We start from the raw sequence: 15,404 nt of genomic DNA, 5'->3' as shown, positions 1-15,404 counted from the left end.
TAGCACACAACTTCAGCTCAAGTAAGGACAGAAACCATTGTGAGTATAATAATTACCCAGATGGAGCTCCGTTTTTCTGCTACAGCAGCATAATATCAAGCTGATAGTTTAAACCTTAGTTCAGATGTCATTAGTAGACAGAAAAACAAGTGATTACAGTTATATCCCATTGTTCCTGTTCGGCTAAACCTTGCCCGACATGTAAATCATAAATGATTACTGTCTAACATTTGACATCACTAAATGATCTACAGGACACGCTGTGATTGTGCGTACATATTGTATCTTTGAGTCCGATCTTTAGAAAAAGAAATTGTTTCTATTATTTAATGTAACCAGGTTTATACTTTGACAGAAAAAAAGAAAAATGTCTCTTTGACTTTACAGATCAGAAGGTTAAAAAAAAAAACTAAGATTAGTGTTGTAGAAAAAAAAAAATCCCCAACAAAGCTTTTTCAATCACCATCTATTTTTCCCTCACAAAACATATTTGTGTCATGTTTTCATTTTGGCCACATGGTTTTTCAAAACAGACATAAATATGACACAAAATGTCAGACAAGGCATTGGTATGGTAAACTTAGCAGTAGGACATCATAGACTATGTGGTGATTTAAATCAGCCACAACTCTCCAATATCTGTTCCCAAAGTACAAGTTTCTCAATACGAGACGACACTGATGAGGGAATGTGTGAAATTCATTTGTGCCTATTATTCTTTATTAGGGTCAGACCAATATACTGAGCTGATATTAAGCTTTTATTAATAACCAGAAATCTGCTTCTGTAGTCATCCACCACCTCTATAATGGAGGTTTTTTTTTTCTCTCACTGGTCACATAAAACCATTTAGTAGCACCTACGATGCAATTTTCTTTGCAGATGTTGAGTACAATTTATTTAGCTTTTTATCTATCTCAGGATGTTGTTAAGAACTGCTAATCCTTAAGGTCTTAGTCTGCTTGGTTTAGAGTTGTAGTGTGCTGCACTGTTCTACGTGCAGTTTCAGAGGATTTTCAGCAGGAAACAGGGAAGCACTGTCATTTTTCGGGTGTGAAAATAGCCAAAAATATACAACAGAGTCCAATAAGCGTGTGGAAAGTGACACATTTTTTGTTTTTTTAACTGTGTACTCCAGCACACTGAATATGTAACTTGCTTAAAGCCTCCGTCTGTGTTTAATCACAAAGCCAATATGACAGAATACAGGTCAAATGCTGCAAAAAAGTGTCTAAATACTTATAGACTTCACTTAACATATTAGACATTGGCACAAAATAGGACCTGCTGGCACATTCAACTCATAATTACCAGTATCAGCCTTCAAAATGTTATATTGGTCAAACCCTGTTCTTTATGGAAAATGTGAATTGCGCAGATGCTGTACTTTACCTACCAAGTCTAAACTTTAAGCACAACTGGCGTTTGGAGAAGTCACAGCCGTTCATTCTCAAGGCTGTGACCGCCACGAAGCAATCAAAGTGGCTTTACATCAGAATTAAGCACAACATTCATAAACACTAATAACAGTAATAGCTATAATGCACAACATTAGCTAACAATCTCCCTAAAGACACAGTAACCCACTTATACAGAGTAGCCCAGTAGAGTAAAAAGAGGGCAGGTAATGCCGCCCTGTGTGCAGTGTTTTCAAGACTGTCGTGGTCACTGGAGATGAGGGTTTGTTGTATAAATTGTTCAGTCTGGAATGTTTCAGTGGAAGTATTGTTTCCTGGGGTGTTGGTGCAGGTGAAAGGCAGAACACAGCTCTACCAAAGGTTCACGCTGTTTCTTCTCTAGGATGTGATCTGATGACGGACTCACAAGGGCAGTTCTGCTCCGTGTGATGGCCCCTGCCTAACCTGTTACTGTGGGTGTAGTGGCTTCTGTCAGCGTGTTCATGTGCAGAGGAGACGGTACAACACATCACATTTACTGTAAGTCTTAGGAGAGCCTCTTGTCAAATGCTCGTAGTGTTTTTTTTGTTTTTTTTTTTACTTAAATTATAATTAAAATGCCCTTAAATGAATACTGAAGGAGAAACTGACTAAACTCAGATTTGTTGTCTGAATTGTAGCTGTGATTGTTCAGGCAGGAAGTTTGTTTTTCACAACAAATGGAAATGAATGCTATGAAGTGTATGATTACATTACCCTAGATACACCAGAGAAAATTAAAAAAAAAAAAATCTAAAAAAGTAAGAGTCCCTCAAATTATGAAAAATGATTAAACATAAAAAGGTGTAAACTACTTAAGGAAACAGAAACGGTTGTTAAAATGCCTTTAAATTCTCCTGAATGACCATGGTTAGGAAGGGCGGATGAGCACTATCAATTTCTGTTCAGTTGAAGAGCTATGGGAGTGTTAATTCAATACAGACACATAACTGGCACATGGGGAGATCGTATGGGAGACAAAAGCAGACCTGTGTCAAATAGTATTTTCAGTTTTAGGCTGCCAGATGGGTGAGCTTTAGTAAGTGCCGCAGATTTTGACAGTCACAGGAAAGTATTCACACTCCTGTGACTGTCTGAACCGTCAGACAAACTACGAGTTGTAATATCGAGTAGACTCCACCAAAGAGGCCTAAAACTGAGAACAGAAAGTGTTTTCACACAGTATTTAAATCAGGACTGGTACAAAGAGGAGGGAAACGTTAACTGTGGTGTGTTCTCCCCCAGCGATGACACGAGCTGTGCATCCTGGATCCTCCTCACATCCCAGACCCCTGAATGAGGTGAAGACTTTAGCGGAAGAAGCCAAGTTTCTCTCTAAGCCACTCCTCTGTGAGGTCCTCTGTGTTTCTGATCTCAAACACCTGGAAAACATAAAGGACAGCAAAGAGTGGCATTTACAATTTCCTTCTAATGTGTGTGGTGTTTCATGTAAGTATCATATTCATTCATTTTGTCATACGATAAAATCAGTTGGTATTATCAATTACATCAGTAGGTTCAAAGTTTAACTTTTCACTACAGTTTAGTTTTACCCTTATCTCACATATCGCAATATTGTGTGGGCCGCCACTTATTCCAACAACTGTTTTAAGACACTGTCTCTATTAAAAAAATCAGCCCCATGTGTCTATATCCAAGATAAATGTGTATTTAACACATTTCACTTGCACAAATCAGCCAGATTTCTTCAGACAAATTTAGTAATTCACACATACAACAACAAACGGAGAAATAATTTGCACAGTCCAAGATTTAGAAAAACTCCATCAGTTCTCTTGTCAGATGCAGAGGATCTCAATTCTGGAATAAATATCATCATATTCGATACAGTCACAAGGGCTGAAGGCTTATTTAATGAGCCAAACTACTTGATTTTTATATATTGTGGCCTTCTATTTACTTATGTCTTTCTTTTTAAGCAGATTTATGTCTGTTGGCCACAATAGTCATTTTATTGTGTATTTTATCGTGGGCACATGCCTGTAATTACGTTTTTATCTCTATTTTCTTGTTTGTGTTGTGCTAATGTGTTTCCTCTTTTTCTTTCTTCATTGATACAGTTTCATTTTAGATGTTAGTGTTTTACTTCTCTTTTATTGAGATGTTTTTTAATGAGACCATTTGGGTTTTTTAATCTCAAAATCCTTTTTAATCCTTTAATGTATTACATTTTTTGTGTTTTGTACATATAAAGTAACAAATAGACGACAATATGGAAGAAGCATGGCAGCAACTGATACTGCAATATTTGTTAGATAATGATCTTCCAGGACGAATGGGATAAACTGCCCAAATCCAGGTTTGCAAACTTGTAGAGACTCACCCAAGAAGTTTCAAAACTGTAATAGCTGCCAAAGGGACTTCTACAAAGTACTGAAGTAAGTGTCTGAATACTTTCATTGAGGAGCGATTTCAGTTTCTCATTTTTAATAAATGAGAAATAATTTTCTGAAAACATTTTTTCACTTTATCATTATGGCTTTCTGAGAGTAAAAACATATAAAAAACATAAAAAACATATAAAAAACATAAGGGGTCTGAATACTGTCTGAAGCCACTGTAAATTAGATCACTACATTAATTACCTCTGTTAATACATAAATGTCACTTAGTACAGTGTCACATTAATTACAGCCCAGTCTGCTTTATAATGTAGCATTAGATAAGTTCATCAGTGTAAGTGTATAACAGGCACAGCTGACTAACCTTGGTCAGTTCAACAGTTTGCACCAGTTTGTTTTTGCTTCCTGCGTACATCATCTGCTGCTCTGGCCTGCAACCTGCCACACACAAATAAACCAACATTTACAAAAGTGATTATTACACACCATTCATAGTTTTTAACTGTTGTTTTAAATCTATCAATTAATCAAACTCCAGAGATGTTCTTACCCACTGGGCTGGAGAAGATGAAGCAGAGGGGATAAGACACACGTCCATCATCATGTTGGTACTTATAACTGTAGACGATAAACGTTCCCGGTGCTAAGGACGCTTCACATATTCATATCAGGAGTCAGTGAAATGAAGGACAAGAATGAACACAACTAACTAACAAGAAGATAACATGTAACATAAAATCATCTACTTCAAACAAAAATCCACCTTAAAACAATTAATATGTCACACAGTGAAGGGGGATCATTTAAATACAGTTGAAATAAGACAGATCATTCATTCGAAGGATATCTTGGCTGTCTCTCAGGCAGCTCGTCCTTCAGATCGTCAGGAGAAATGTCCTAAAACAAGACAAACAGGTAATGAACAACTGTCTAATGTTAATTATACATTAACATTTAACACTTTTTAAACATTTTTTTTTATTTAAAATGTGGAGGTTAAACATCAACAGCGTTATGTGCCGATCCAAGAATAAAGAGAGAAAATAAGATGATAACTTGCCTCATGCTCTTCGTCAAGAATAACAAGCTGCTTGTCTTTATCGATCTTCACTGAAGGGTAGAAAAAGAAAGCATAAAAATATTTTAGTCAACAGCAGCATGGAAACGTCGTGAGTTAATAGTACATTATTTTAAGCCAATAAAATACAGAGAAAAAGAACAAAAAAAAAGTCCGTCATTTTTATATTTTGGTTCATATCTTCTGTTCATGTAAATCATGTAAATCTGCTTGATGTCTCTGCCTTTAGAGTCCATGTCGTGCAGACACACTCCTGCAGTAATCCTTTAGCGGCACTGACATTGTGACCCAGAGTTTGATAGTCAAAGTGATGCAACACTACACTGTCACACCACCTGCTGTATTTGAAGGTAACTCTTGTGCACTCACAGCATCTGTATATCCTCCAGCCATATACAGTAGCTAGCTCACTTTTCCTCATCTGATATGTTAAATTTCGTGTTTTGTTTTTTTTTTTGGATTACGTAGGTAAGTTTTGCACATTAAAGTTGTAGACAAGCGTAATCACATTTTAAAAGATCAGCATGTCTCATCCCTTTCTATGATGACCGGCTTTAACTTGCCTCTAACAGTGGCTGTTGGAAACGTCTGCAGATACGTTTGCTATCCGATGTGGTCGTACGACACATTCTATGTACTACTTCTTTTCGAGTAAACCGTGGCCTTAATCCGAGCAGTAAGACCCCTGAGTTTAGTGAAATTCTCCTTTAAGTGTCAGCTAACAGCAGCAGGATGTCAGTGAACACAACTGGGCTTGCCCCTGGATTTCAAACTGCAATAAACAAAGCAGCTTGATCTTAGAAACCAAAATCTGTTCCCGAAAATATTTGAGTGCGATAAAGTCGCTGAATTTGGATTTTATTTGAACCTTCATTCATTTGATGCAGGAGTTTAAAGAGGCAGAGCATCCGCCTCCATCTTGTTCCACACAGCAGGAGGCAGTGACCAATCTGCTAGCTGTGTCAGCGTTAATGATGAATTTAACCCACAAGTACTGGCTTAGACTTTACAGAAGGAGGGCGATTTTTGGGAGCTGACCCAGTTCTGTAAACTCGTAAGGATTTTGATATTTACAAAACTAAAAACACTAATCGTACCCTGCTGTGATAATGACATTCATAATTCTGTGATTGCACTTGCACCAGGGACTCCTCACATCATCTTCCCGATGACTGTTTGACCTTGAACACATTATCAATAAATCTGCAAGAGAAGAAAGTGACGGACACAAAATGTGTTGCTGGTACTCACTGACGATGGCGGCATTGTTGGTCTCCTTCCGGAAACGGAACTCCCTCAGCTTTTTGACCAGATCTTCGTCCACATCACACACCACCAGTGATTCACTCTGACATAAAATAAACAGGCAAAGACATCGATGTGGTCACTTAAATTTCAAATTCATACAAAAACAAGTCACCATTCATTAATTCAGCTTTGTAGAGAGCTCATCTAGCACATAAAGGACCAGGCTATATCAGATGTATTCAATCTATGTAATGTATTGCTAAATAATTTGTGTTTCACGTGGCTTCATGATTTTACAGATAATTGCAGTTTGTGAATTTGATGTGACTACAACTAAAACCATTTTATTCTTAAATTTATTGGTGAAACAAGTCATTTTATGGAATTTAGTCTAAAAAAATATGAGAATATCTGGCATTTGTACTTCTTTTTTTTTTTTTTTAAATAAACCCACCTCTACTACCAAACTTATGCCCTTGCTTATTGTTTCATTAACTTGACATTGAGTGTTTATCTCTTTAAACAATCTGTCTGCATGAGTCAAAACTGATCTGATCCAGGCAACAAAAAACAAAAAAAAAAACCGGTAACATTTCATTGGTCTGAACTTGTCACGTTCACACACAATATTACATAACTCCAGCAAAGACATAAACTCTTTAAGAGTCTGTGCAGAGTCTCTGAATTCTATAATTACACCTTCCTGAACAGATGGCTGGTGGGAGTCAGGATTTCACTGAGCTCATAGAGAGATCTCTGCAGATTAAAAAGAGACTGGAGTGTCTGTGGCTGGGACTCTTGAAAAACAGGATGCATAGGAAAAAGATGAGGAACAGGCATGACAATAAAAGCCGGAGGTGGCCACAGGTTTACTTCTCGTTTAAATTCCTCGGGGGAAACTTAAAACTATCTACTTGATCTAAAGCATCTCATGTGCAAAAATGATACACTAACACCGTCCTAATGTTGGTCGCCACCGTACAGAGTTGAGCTGTCATGACACGCAGTCAAAACCCCAGGGGAAACATTATTCATCATGATTGAGGCGAGCTAGCATGAAGGCAGCTCCCCAAACCAAGACATGTTGAAACACATCACTGCGAGCCACAAAACAGGAAGCCCGTCACTTTAGTCTTCAGAATAAGAGCATGTAATGTCTGTGGAAAAGTTGGCTCAGTTTTTACACTTGCAGTTTTCAAAAACAATTTCTTGCAGAGTGCCAAAATAACGTGGTAAATTAATACTTTATACGCAAATGCTGTGCTTACGCACAAAGTGAAAAAGGGCTGCAACTAGAGACAATTTTTGATTATTCTAACAAAAATACACATTCTTCGAAATGCCTTCGGTGACACCTCCAAAATGTCCCGTTTTGTTCATCCAACTGTCTAAATACACTCAAATACAAGAATATAAAACAGAAAAACAGCAAACTGTCACATTAAAAAAGCTGGAACTATTTCTTTACTTTCTTTTTTTTTTAAATCAACATTTTACAGTTTTACAGTGGTATTTGATACTAACTGTTTGACATGAAAATGATGCTCTGATCAAAAATGCAATGATGTACATTCACATTGTTTAAAGTACAGTGTTTAACTGAGTACAGCGTTTTGTGTGATTTTCTTTTTCACTGAAATCAATGTTTGTTCCAGTACAGGGATTTTATTTTGAAATCCAACGCCGGTAAACCGTCGATGCTTTTCTGACTGGCTTGATACAATGGACAGAGGGTGGAACTATAATGCTAAGCTAGCAGGCTAGCGCTAGCCAATCTGCGACCTTACTTTTTCTCAATAGTCCCCGGAACTTCACATTAGTTGCGAGCACACGATTAAAAAGCAGAGACCAAAATATCGACAGCTCTCTCAAAACAACACGGAACAACTTACCATTGTTGTAGAGTTAAAATTTCCCTGAAGCTGCAGCTGCTGCTCTGACTGGTAGGGACGCTTTCAATGTTTTTTTTTTTTTTTTACTTCACATTATCTTGTGACTGGTTTGGCCAATCCCACAACGAGGCAAGCGCCCCCCTCCTTCAAAAGTTGGTCATAAATCTGTCCTCACTATTGTCATACAGCCCCGGTAGTTTATTAAATATGAATAAACTATAGATAATACTATAAATAATTATAAAATATTGATATTTTATAATTGTATGATAAAAAGGAGTCTGAATAAAACGATCACAAAAATAAAGTAAAACCTCAATGTCAGCTTATTGTTTAGTTATTTTTATTAAAGCATTAAAAATGTGATAGACAACAAAACAACAAACAGTTGGATGAGCATTCCTGGGGAAGCCTGTTATTCATTAATTCCTGGTATTAAGTAATGATCACTAGGCCCTGCAGTGGATATCAGGCTGTACTGTCCTGAATCTACTGGGCCCCATGACAGGAAACACTGACCTAACTTACCTTTAAGCTGCCTTTAATTCCTACTCTCATCCAAGCAAAGAGCAGCTTGACCATATCTATGTTGCATCTGATCAGACTAAACTGCCATGGCTCCCTTTGACAGGCAGTATCATCTGAATGCCATGTCCCAGCCATTCCTACTTATCTAGCTCCACTAGTCTTAGTAACACAAATACCAATACAGCATAAAAAAAACTCCAGCATGAGTAATTTGTGTGCAATTGCAGAATAGAAACTCCTCCAAATTCACAATAATATCACAGAGGTCATGACTTTAATGTTCTCAATACTACTTGCAACCCTGTCCTCTCTTATTATATATAACATTTTTGTAGTTTGTCCAAATGGTCTTGTATTCTTAAAATCCCCATTAAAAACTGTTCCAAAATGCCCTTAATTTTAGTCTTTTTTTATAGAATCAATGGTGGATTAGCAACAGGGACGAGCAGTCAGCAGTTCTAAACTGCGATAAACAATTTCTAAATGGATTTTGTTCCAGATGTCCTGCAGCACTTTTCCAGAAGATTAGAGTTCAAACAGTCCATTGTTGATGTCTCCTCAGTGAATTAAAGAGCTAAGAAGGCAAGTAAAGTATCACATTAGAGCAGCATTTTCCACAACCTGGCAACTCAAAAGTTGTTTTTATTAATGACATATCACATCACGGATCTATAAATCATTAGTAAATTATGTATTATAAACCATTAGCATAATCATTCATTAGAGCTTATAAACTCTTTATAAATGGTGCTTTATCAGGAAGTGGTACTCACATGACTTTCTTCTTGATTTAGAGAAATTGAATTTTAGAATGACACTGTAAATATGTTACACAATTGAAGAAAATAAGATAAAATAGTAACTCCTCCCAAACTTTCTTAAAACATGTTTGTGCTCTCATCTTCTTTTTACTTTTATATAACTTGGGTGTGTGTCCGCGCGTGTGTGTCAGAATACGTCATCAGTCCTTCCCTCTTCAAGAGTTGTAGTTGTTGTGTGAGCAGATCTAACGTTAGCTTGTAGTCCTGTCCCTCGGCAGGCAGCTAAATTAGCTGGCTAACTGGCTTCCACAGCAGGATAAATCATCTCTGTTTCCCCGTTATTAACATCTGAGAGGAGTCCATCTTCTGGCGAGGTAGCGTGAAACATCGGCTTTCACTCACTTTACTCTCTTTTGACTCCACGAAGCTAAAATAAACAAACCAGCTAACCATCTGAACAGTTAGCTACTGTTAGCTAGGTCCGTAGCAAACTGTGTAACATCAGTTAACTAGGTATTTTAAGAACTAAACCCTGGTTAATGTGCAGCGAAAGTCAGAGTAGCATCTCTATAGGTTGTCGTTAAAATAATTCGGTTAAGTCAAGCTATTTTGACTCTGCCCAAATGGATTTTGTTGATCACCAGTCGGGGATGGAAACATTTACTGTGCCATTACTCAGAGCCTCGGTGTGACATGCCTTGCACTGTTTGACAGTTTGTTGTAATCGCTCGTTATAGCCCCGTAATGAAACTAATGAAAGTTGTGTCTTGTTTTGTTGCAGATCATGGCAGATTTCTCGGTGAGTTCCTCGTTTTAAGGTGTTTTTAATTTACTTGTGGCCAGTGGTTAAAAAAAAAAGCTTTTACTAAGAGTAACTCTCACTTTCTCTTGTACTTCAGCTGGCAGATGCTTTAGGAGACGACAGCCCGAGCCAGGCAAAGAAAATAGGCAATAATAACCCGTCTGCTCCTGCCAGCCATCCCCCACCTCCTACAAATCCAGGATGGCCTGGTTCAGCCCCTGGAGCACCCACCCAGCCCTCTGCTCCGGGTGACTTCACTGGTGGATCATCCGGCCCTGGAGCACCAGGTCAGTTCCCGTTCCCTTCTGGTCCTGGAGCGCCAGGGCAATACCCAGGACCTCCTTCAGCACCTGGTGGGTTCCCCCCTGGTCCTGGGATACCTGGACAATATCCACCTGCACCAGGAGCTCCAGGGCAGTTCCCTTCCAGCCCTGGAGCCCCTGGGCAGTTCCCAGGGCATTACCCACCTGAAGGAGCTCCAGGACAGCTACCTGGAGGCCCTGTTCCTTACCCAACTGGACCATTTCCTTCTGGCCCTGGAGCTCCCCCTGGGCCTTATCCAAATGTGCCTTTCCCAGGTGGTCAGCCAGGAGGAGGAAATGGCATGTATGGACCAGGCGGTCCAGGTGGATTCCCCCCTCCAGCTGGCCCTGGCTCTTTCCCTGCGTTCCCTGCTGGAGGCTTTCCCCCAATACCCACTGGGTCATGGGGACCACCTGCAGGTGGAGGCTTCCCTCCTGCTCCTGGCCCCTTCGGACCTGGCCCTGGGCCTATGTGTCCATATGGTGGGCCTACTGCTCCAGGTGGCATGCTGGTGAGTACCAATGCTTCTTATGAATAACATTATATTGCTTGCTTGCTGCATTTCTTTGCTGGTGTGTTTTTGCTCTGGTGTGCAGTGGAGCATCTATCTTGGTGTGGTAGTCTTTCATATTCAGGGTGGGAAATTACAACCAGCTTCCAGCTAAATGTACTTAAACCTTTCACTGTGGGTGACAAGTTCATCTACACTGCCAGCCACTTTAGCAGGCCACCTGCTATCTAGACATTCAGCTGTACTCTAGCACAAGGTTTCTTCTAACATATTCAATAAGGCTCATTTGTTGTCTGCCTACTACTGCAGCTGGTGGAAGAAGAGTTTCCTTTCTTGTTGGTATTTACTGCAGGACGGTGAACTTTCTGTGACGGCTGTATTTGGATTACTTTTTCTGTCTTTGGCTCTGCTGCGGTGCAAAGCAAAACATAACGCAGAATCAACAAATATTCAAAAGTAGTTATCAAAAAATGTATTTTTGTCTTTCAGCCCAGATATAATCCACCATATAATTGAAAGCAATGAACTCAACTTTTCAGTCGGACAAGGACGTCACCTCCAGAATCACCATATGGTTTGATTAGTGCCAAAAACTGAATTTTCATATATATATAAATATATATACACAGTATACAGTTATGTTTTCATAAAGTGAGATGATTTAAAATTACACTTTTACACAAAACTCACGTTAATGTAATAACACACGTGTTCTCTGCTGAAATCACAGTCTGTATGTTTATCACTCTTTGCACATTGACTTGTCATTTTTGTACATGATAATGATAAAAAGGTGTTTGTAGTTTTCTCTCATTTTGCTGTAAAGTCACTTTGTACAGCTGATGCCTTGATGTTGTAAAAATGTTGAAAACAGATTTTACTTTGTCATTGTTTCAACTAATCATTGTGAATTGCGTAAGAGTGGAAAGAGGTGGTGACTCATTGGACATGTTGCTGTAGGAATGTGGGCAGGGTCAAAGCTTTGAATAATGTTTAACTAAAAATTGCCTGTTTACTTTAATGTCATTAAACACTTTGCTGTATATGACCATGACTATTAGTGATTAAATGTGAACCTTTCTGCAATTGCCCATGAGGATATAATGAGCAGGGTAAACATTCTTTTCAATTTTTGTACGTTGCTTAATTAGCTTCAAAGATACATAAGCAGAAATTAACTTCATTTCAAAATAAAACATAACAATTTAATATATTGTCATGATCTAAAATGTAAATTTTTCTTGCAGATGGTGCCGTATGATCTCCCTCTTCATGCTGGAATTATGCCACGACTTTTGATCACAGTAGTCGGGGAGCCCATACCTGGTGCAGACAGGTATGATAAGAGTCTGCCTCTAATTCTGCTGTCAGTGATGCTCCCTGTTTGAGGAAGACACATAACTGAATGCCTGATAATAACCATGCATCCATCCTAATCCTCCAGATCATGACAATGTTGTCATCTTCAACACATGATTAACGTTAGCCCACCCTACACGCTGCACCATTTCCTTCCTCTTTAACATGGAGTTGTTAACAATGAAAGGAGGCCTTTGTTCTGCAAAATGAAAAAAAATATGTTCTTATTTTTTTGTTCAAGCTATTTTTATATTTTATAAAACGTATATTAGAAGAATGATTAATTGTCAGCAGCAGCACATAGTCCTACTATATCTTTTCCCTTTTTTTTTTTCCTTTTTTGCAGGTTCAATGTTGACTTCATCAAAGGTCAAGATGTCGTCTTTCATTTCAATCCTCGGTTTCATGAGCAAACTATTGTTAGAAACTCCAACCTGGGTGGATGCTGGGGTCCAGAGGAGCGGGAAGGAGGCTTCCCGTTTGTTCAGGGAAGCCGTTTTGAGGTAAAGTGTTAAGAGTCTTGGAGCTGCAGCAAACATTAGAAAACTCAAAAACTTCAATATGTTGTACATAATTGAGCCTCTCAGTGTCGCACGCACCGATGGTCCACCGGCATAAGTGTTTTCACTTATTGTGGTTCTCAGAACTGTGTTGGTACGCACAGACCAGACGACTCTTTTTTTTTTGTAGCATTTTTGCCATTTAGTTTGATGGCTAGATTAGGGGGGTGATTTGCAACATAGGTCCCGAAATTGAACCAGGAGTATGGGACCAATGAGCCAGAATAAGTGAAAACACCTATTTGGGTGTGTGGGGCCTTTAACATCAGACAAATGACCAATTCAGGAAAATGCTGCAGCGGGGGGGGGGACCTTTGTTCCAAGTTGTCAGTCAGCTCGATAGTGGTTGCTAATTGCTCAGTTGGTCATGGACAGAAGGGAGTGGATGTGTTCTTAACAGTGCAAGTCCTGTGTGTCACACAAGATATTGAACATGGGTGAAACTCCAATACTAGACTTGTTAGTCACGGGTACGTACTGCGACCTCACCATGTACACAACACCTGAGTCCACAGCTGTTTACGCACATGTCAGGGCAGCATCATAAAATTCTACCAAACCACAATTCAACCAGAAATGTTGCATTAAAAAAAAAAAAAAAAAAAACCCTGATCAAATGTTATTTTTGCAGTGGACATTTGTTGTTGCCGTTATTTACAGTACTACAGGTTTACTGGTAAACCTTCACTGACACTATTACAGTATGATAGTAAACTGTTCACCACATTTAAGCATTTAAGCCCAAGGGGACATCTTCATTTTGCTTGTTTTGTTCAACCAACAGTCCCAACCCCAAAGGCATTTAGTTTACTGTCATAGAAGACAAAGAAAAGCAGCAAATATTTACATTTGAGAAGCTGGAACGACTCGAACGATTTTTTGGGCAGTTTGCTTAAAAAATGACTTGTGATTAATTGATCCATTAATCGATTAATCGTTTCAGCTCTAGGTGAATTTCCCGCAGTTCCCTTGTCCTGACCGGTTTTGTATTGCTCTCCCTGCAGCTGAAGATCCTTGTAGAGGAGGACATGTTTAAAGTGGCGGTGGACGGCACTCACCTGCTGGAGTACGAGCACAGAGTCGGCGGGCTGGAGGAAGTCACCCTGCTGCGAGTCTGCGGAGACATCACCCTCTACAGCGCAGCCCCGAGCATGATCTGAATCTCAGAGCTACGAAGCCACAAGCTGTACAGGAGACATAGGTCAAATGTAACCACTGTATTTCTGTATTTGAAATCCCTTCAAATACTTTGATGCATTTGATGGAATTTGCAAGGCACAATAGTCAGCACAGTGCAGTCTTTGCTCTCCTGGCAGATTAACCCAGGTCTGCACACTATAATCCTTTTCTTTTTTTACTGGATGACTTCCCATTTTATAGCAACTCACAATCTGATATATTTTATGACATAACAGCGTAGTATTCAACGGGGTGAAGTGCATTTAAAACAGATATTTTAAGGAAATACTAATTTATTCCTAATGAAAAGATTGTAGGCCAAGTGGAAAAGTGTGACAATGTCCCAAACATTTCATATATTTTCCACTAGTATGCTGTATTTTGTTTACAGTACGTGTATGCTTATTATTCTGTCCTTTATATCAAAACATTGATAAGCCTTTGTAATGCATGAGAGTATGATGATGCTGAAAATCAACTAGTTCTCCTTCTCAGTCGTATATCAGTGCTGGCCAACACACAGTAGGCTAATGATGAAGTTTCTTCAAATTTATCTAAATACAGACTCTGATCTCCTCCTTTGTTCAGTATTAATCCTCTTGAGCTCTCGGACTGGAGGGTCGGGTGCTGTTTTACGAATTATGATTTCATGTTGAAGTCAGATCTACTTACTCTAAAAAACATTAGGGTCAAATTTAAATGTAGAAAAGGGGAGGAAATGGGCCCTATGATTTGTTGCCAAAGATAACAGTGGTATAGTATTTTTAGAGTGTTTGCTTATAAATAAAGGGGCAACAAATGAATACTGACTGATATTGCTGTTTTATTTAGAATGATGTACACTTTTCATGAGCTACCTGCCTGCGCACATAATAAACATTAGTTTCCATGTACAGATTTCTTTATTTTACCCCAAACATGGAGAAAGTTAGTTCTCTGTTAGCACTCAAAACAGGGTTTCTAGGGTGTAGCCCCATGTATTGGAAAGTTAATATTACACTAATAAAATGTACATCGTTGATTGCACTCCCTGTTATACCTGCTACAGTGACAGTTATAGTTACTGTTTATCTTAGAGATCAAGAGTTTACATACAAAACAAGAACAGCTGAGGATGTCTGAAGATTCTCCATCATCCAGGTCACGGTTATCGAAGAAGGCAGGATGAAGTATAATGCAAGACAGTTCACCACAAATTGCAGCCTCCAAATGATAATACAATTGAATCTCTTTTCCAGTTTTTACTAAAACTGCAGATATCCTAGTTTTTGTTTTCACAAAACAGTTTCTAGACTTAGAAACTAAGTCTAGACTACTAGTTCTGTGGAAAGAAATGTAGTGTCGATAAGAGAGGCCAGAGGAGAATGGCCAGACTGGTTGGAGC

At 38.8% G+C, this 15,404-nt stretch overlaps 2 protein-coding genes across 2 annotated transcripts; one reads left to right on the top strand and one right to left on the bottom strand.

Moving 5' to 3' along the window:
* Window positions 1-424: 424 nt before the first annotated feature.
* gmfb (glia maturation factor beta) lies at window positions 425-8,098 on the bottom strand. The gene is made up of 7 exons (XM_022750525.1): window positions 8,018-8,098; window positions 6,129-6,225; window positions 4,860-4,909; window positions 4,647-4,696; window positions 4,350-4,432; window positions 4,164-4,237; window positions 425-2,818 (listed from the first exon to the last, which is right to left on the bottom strand). Exons 1-7 carry the CDS (start codon window positions 8,018-8,020, stop codon window positions 2,747-2,749), a joined length of 429 nt encoding a protein of 142 aa, XP_022606246.1. The 5' UTR covers window positions 8,021-8,098; the 3' UTR covers window positions 425-2,746.
* Window positions 8,099-9,512: 1,414 nt separating this feature from the next.
* Window positions 9,513-14,823, top strand: LOC111226188 (galectin-3-like). Its single transcript, XM_022751296.1, has 6 exons — window positions 9,513-9,680; window positions 10,088-10,105; window positions 10,206-10,922; window positions 12,170-12,258; window positions 12,628-12,784; window positions 13,846-14,823. Exons 2-6 carry the CDS (start codon window positions 10,091-10,093, stop codon window positions 13,999-14,001), a joined length of 1,134 nt encoding a protein of 377 aa, XP_022607017.1. The 5' UTR covers window positions 9,513-9,680; window positions 10,088-10,090; the 3' UTR covers window positions 14,002-14,823.
* The last annotated feature ends 581 nt before the right edge of the window (window positions 14,824-15,404 follow it).

Source organism: Seriola dumerili, unplaced genomic scaffold, assembly GCF_002260705.1.
Source record: "Seriola dumerili isolate Sdu_G_001 unplaced genomic scaffold, Sdu_1.0 BDQW01000149.1, whole genome shotgun sequence".
In the NCBI taxonomy this organism is placed as follows: Eukaryota; Metazoa; Chordata; class Actinopteri; order Carangiformes; family Carangidae; genus Seriola; species Seriola dumerili.
The sequence above is the reverse complement of the archived record's forward strand: the minus strand, read 5'-3'. Positions and strand labels throughout refer to the sequence as shown.

Coding starts and splice junctions, on each gene's coding strand:
- gmfb (XM_022750525.1), bottom strand. Junction 4,697..4,859: donor TTCTTGACGAAGAGCATGAG/GCAAGTTATCAT, acceptor GTCTTGTTTTAG/GACATTTCTCCTGACGATCT. Junction 4,433..4,646: donor CTGCCTGAGAGACAGCCAAG/ATATCCTTCGAA, acceptor AGCACCGGGAAC/GTTTATCGTCTACAGTTATA.
- LOC111226188 (XM_022751296.1), top strand. Junction 12,259..12,627: donor CCCATACCTGGTGCAGACAG/GTATGATAAGAG, acceptor CCTTTTTTGCAG/GTTCAATGTTGACTTCATCA. Junction 12,785..13,845: donor TTCAGGGAAGCCGTTTTGAG/GTAAAGTGTTAA, acceptor CTCTCCCTGCAG/CTGAAGATCCTTGTAGAGGA.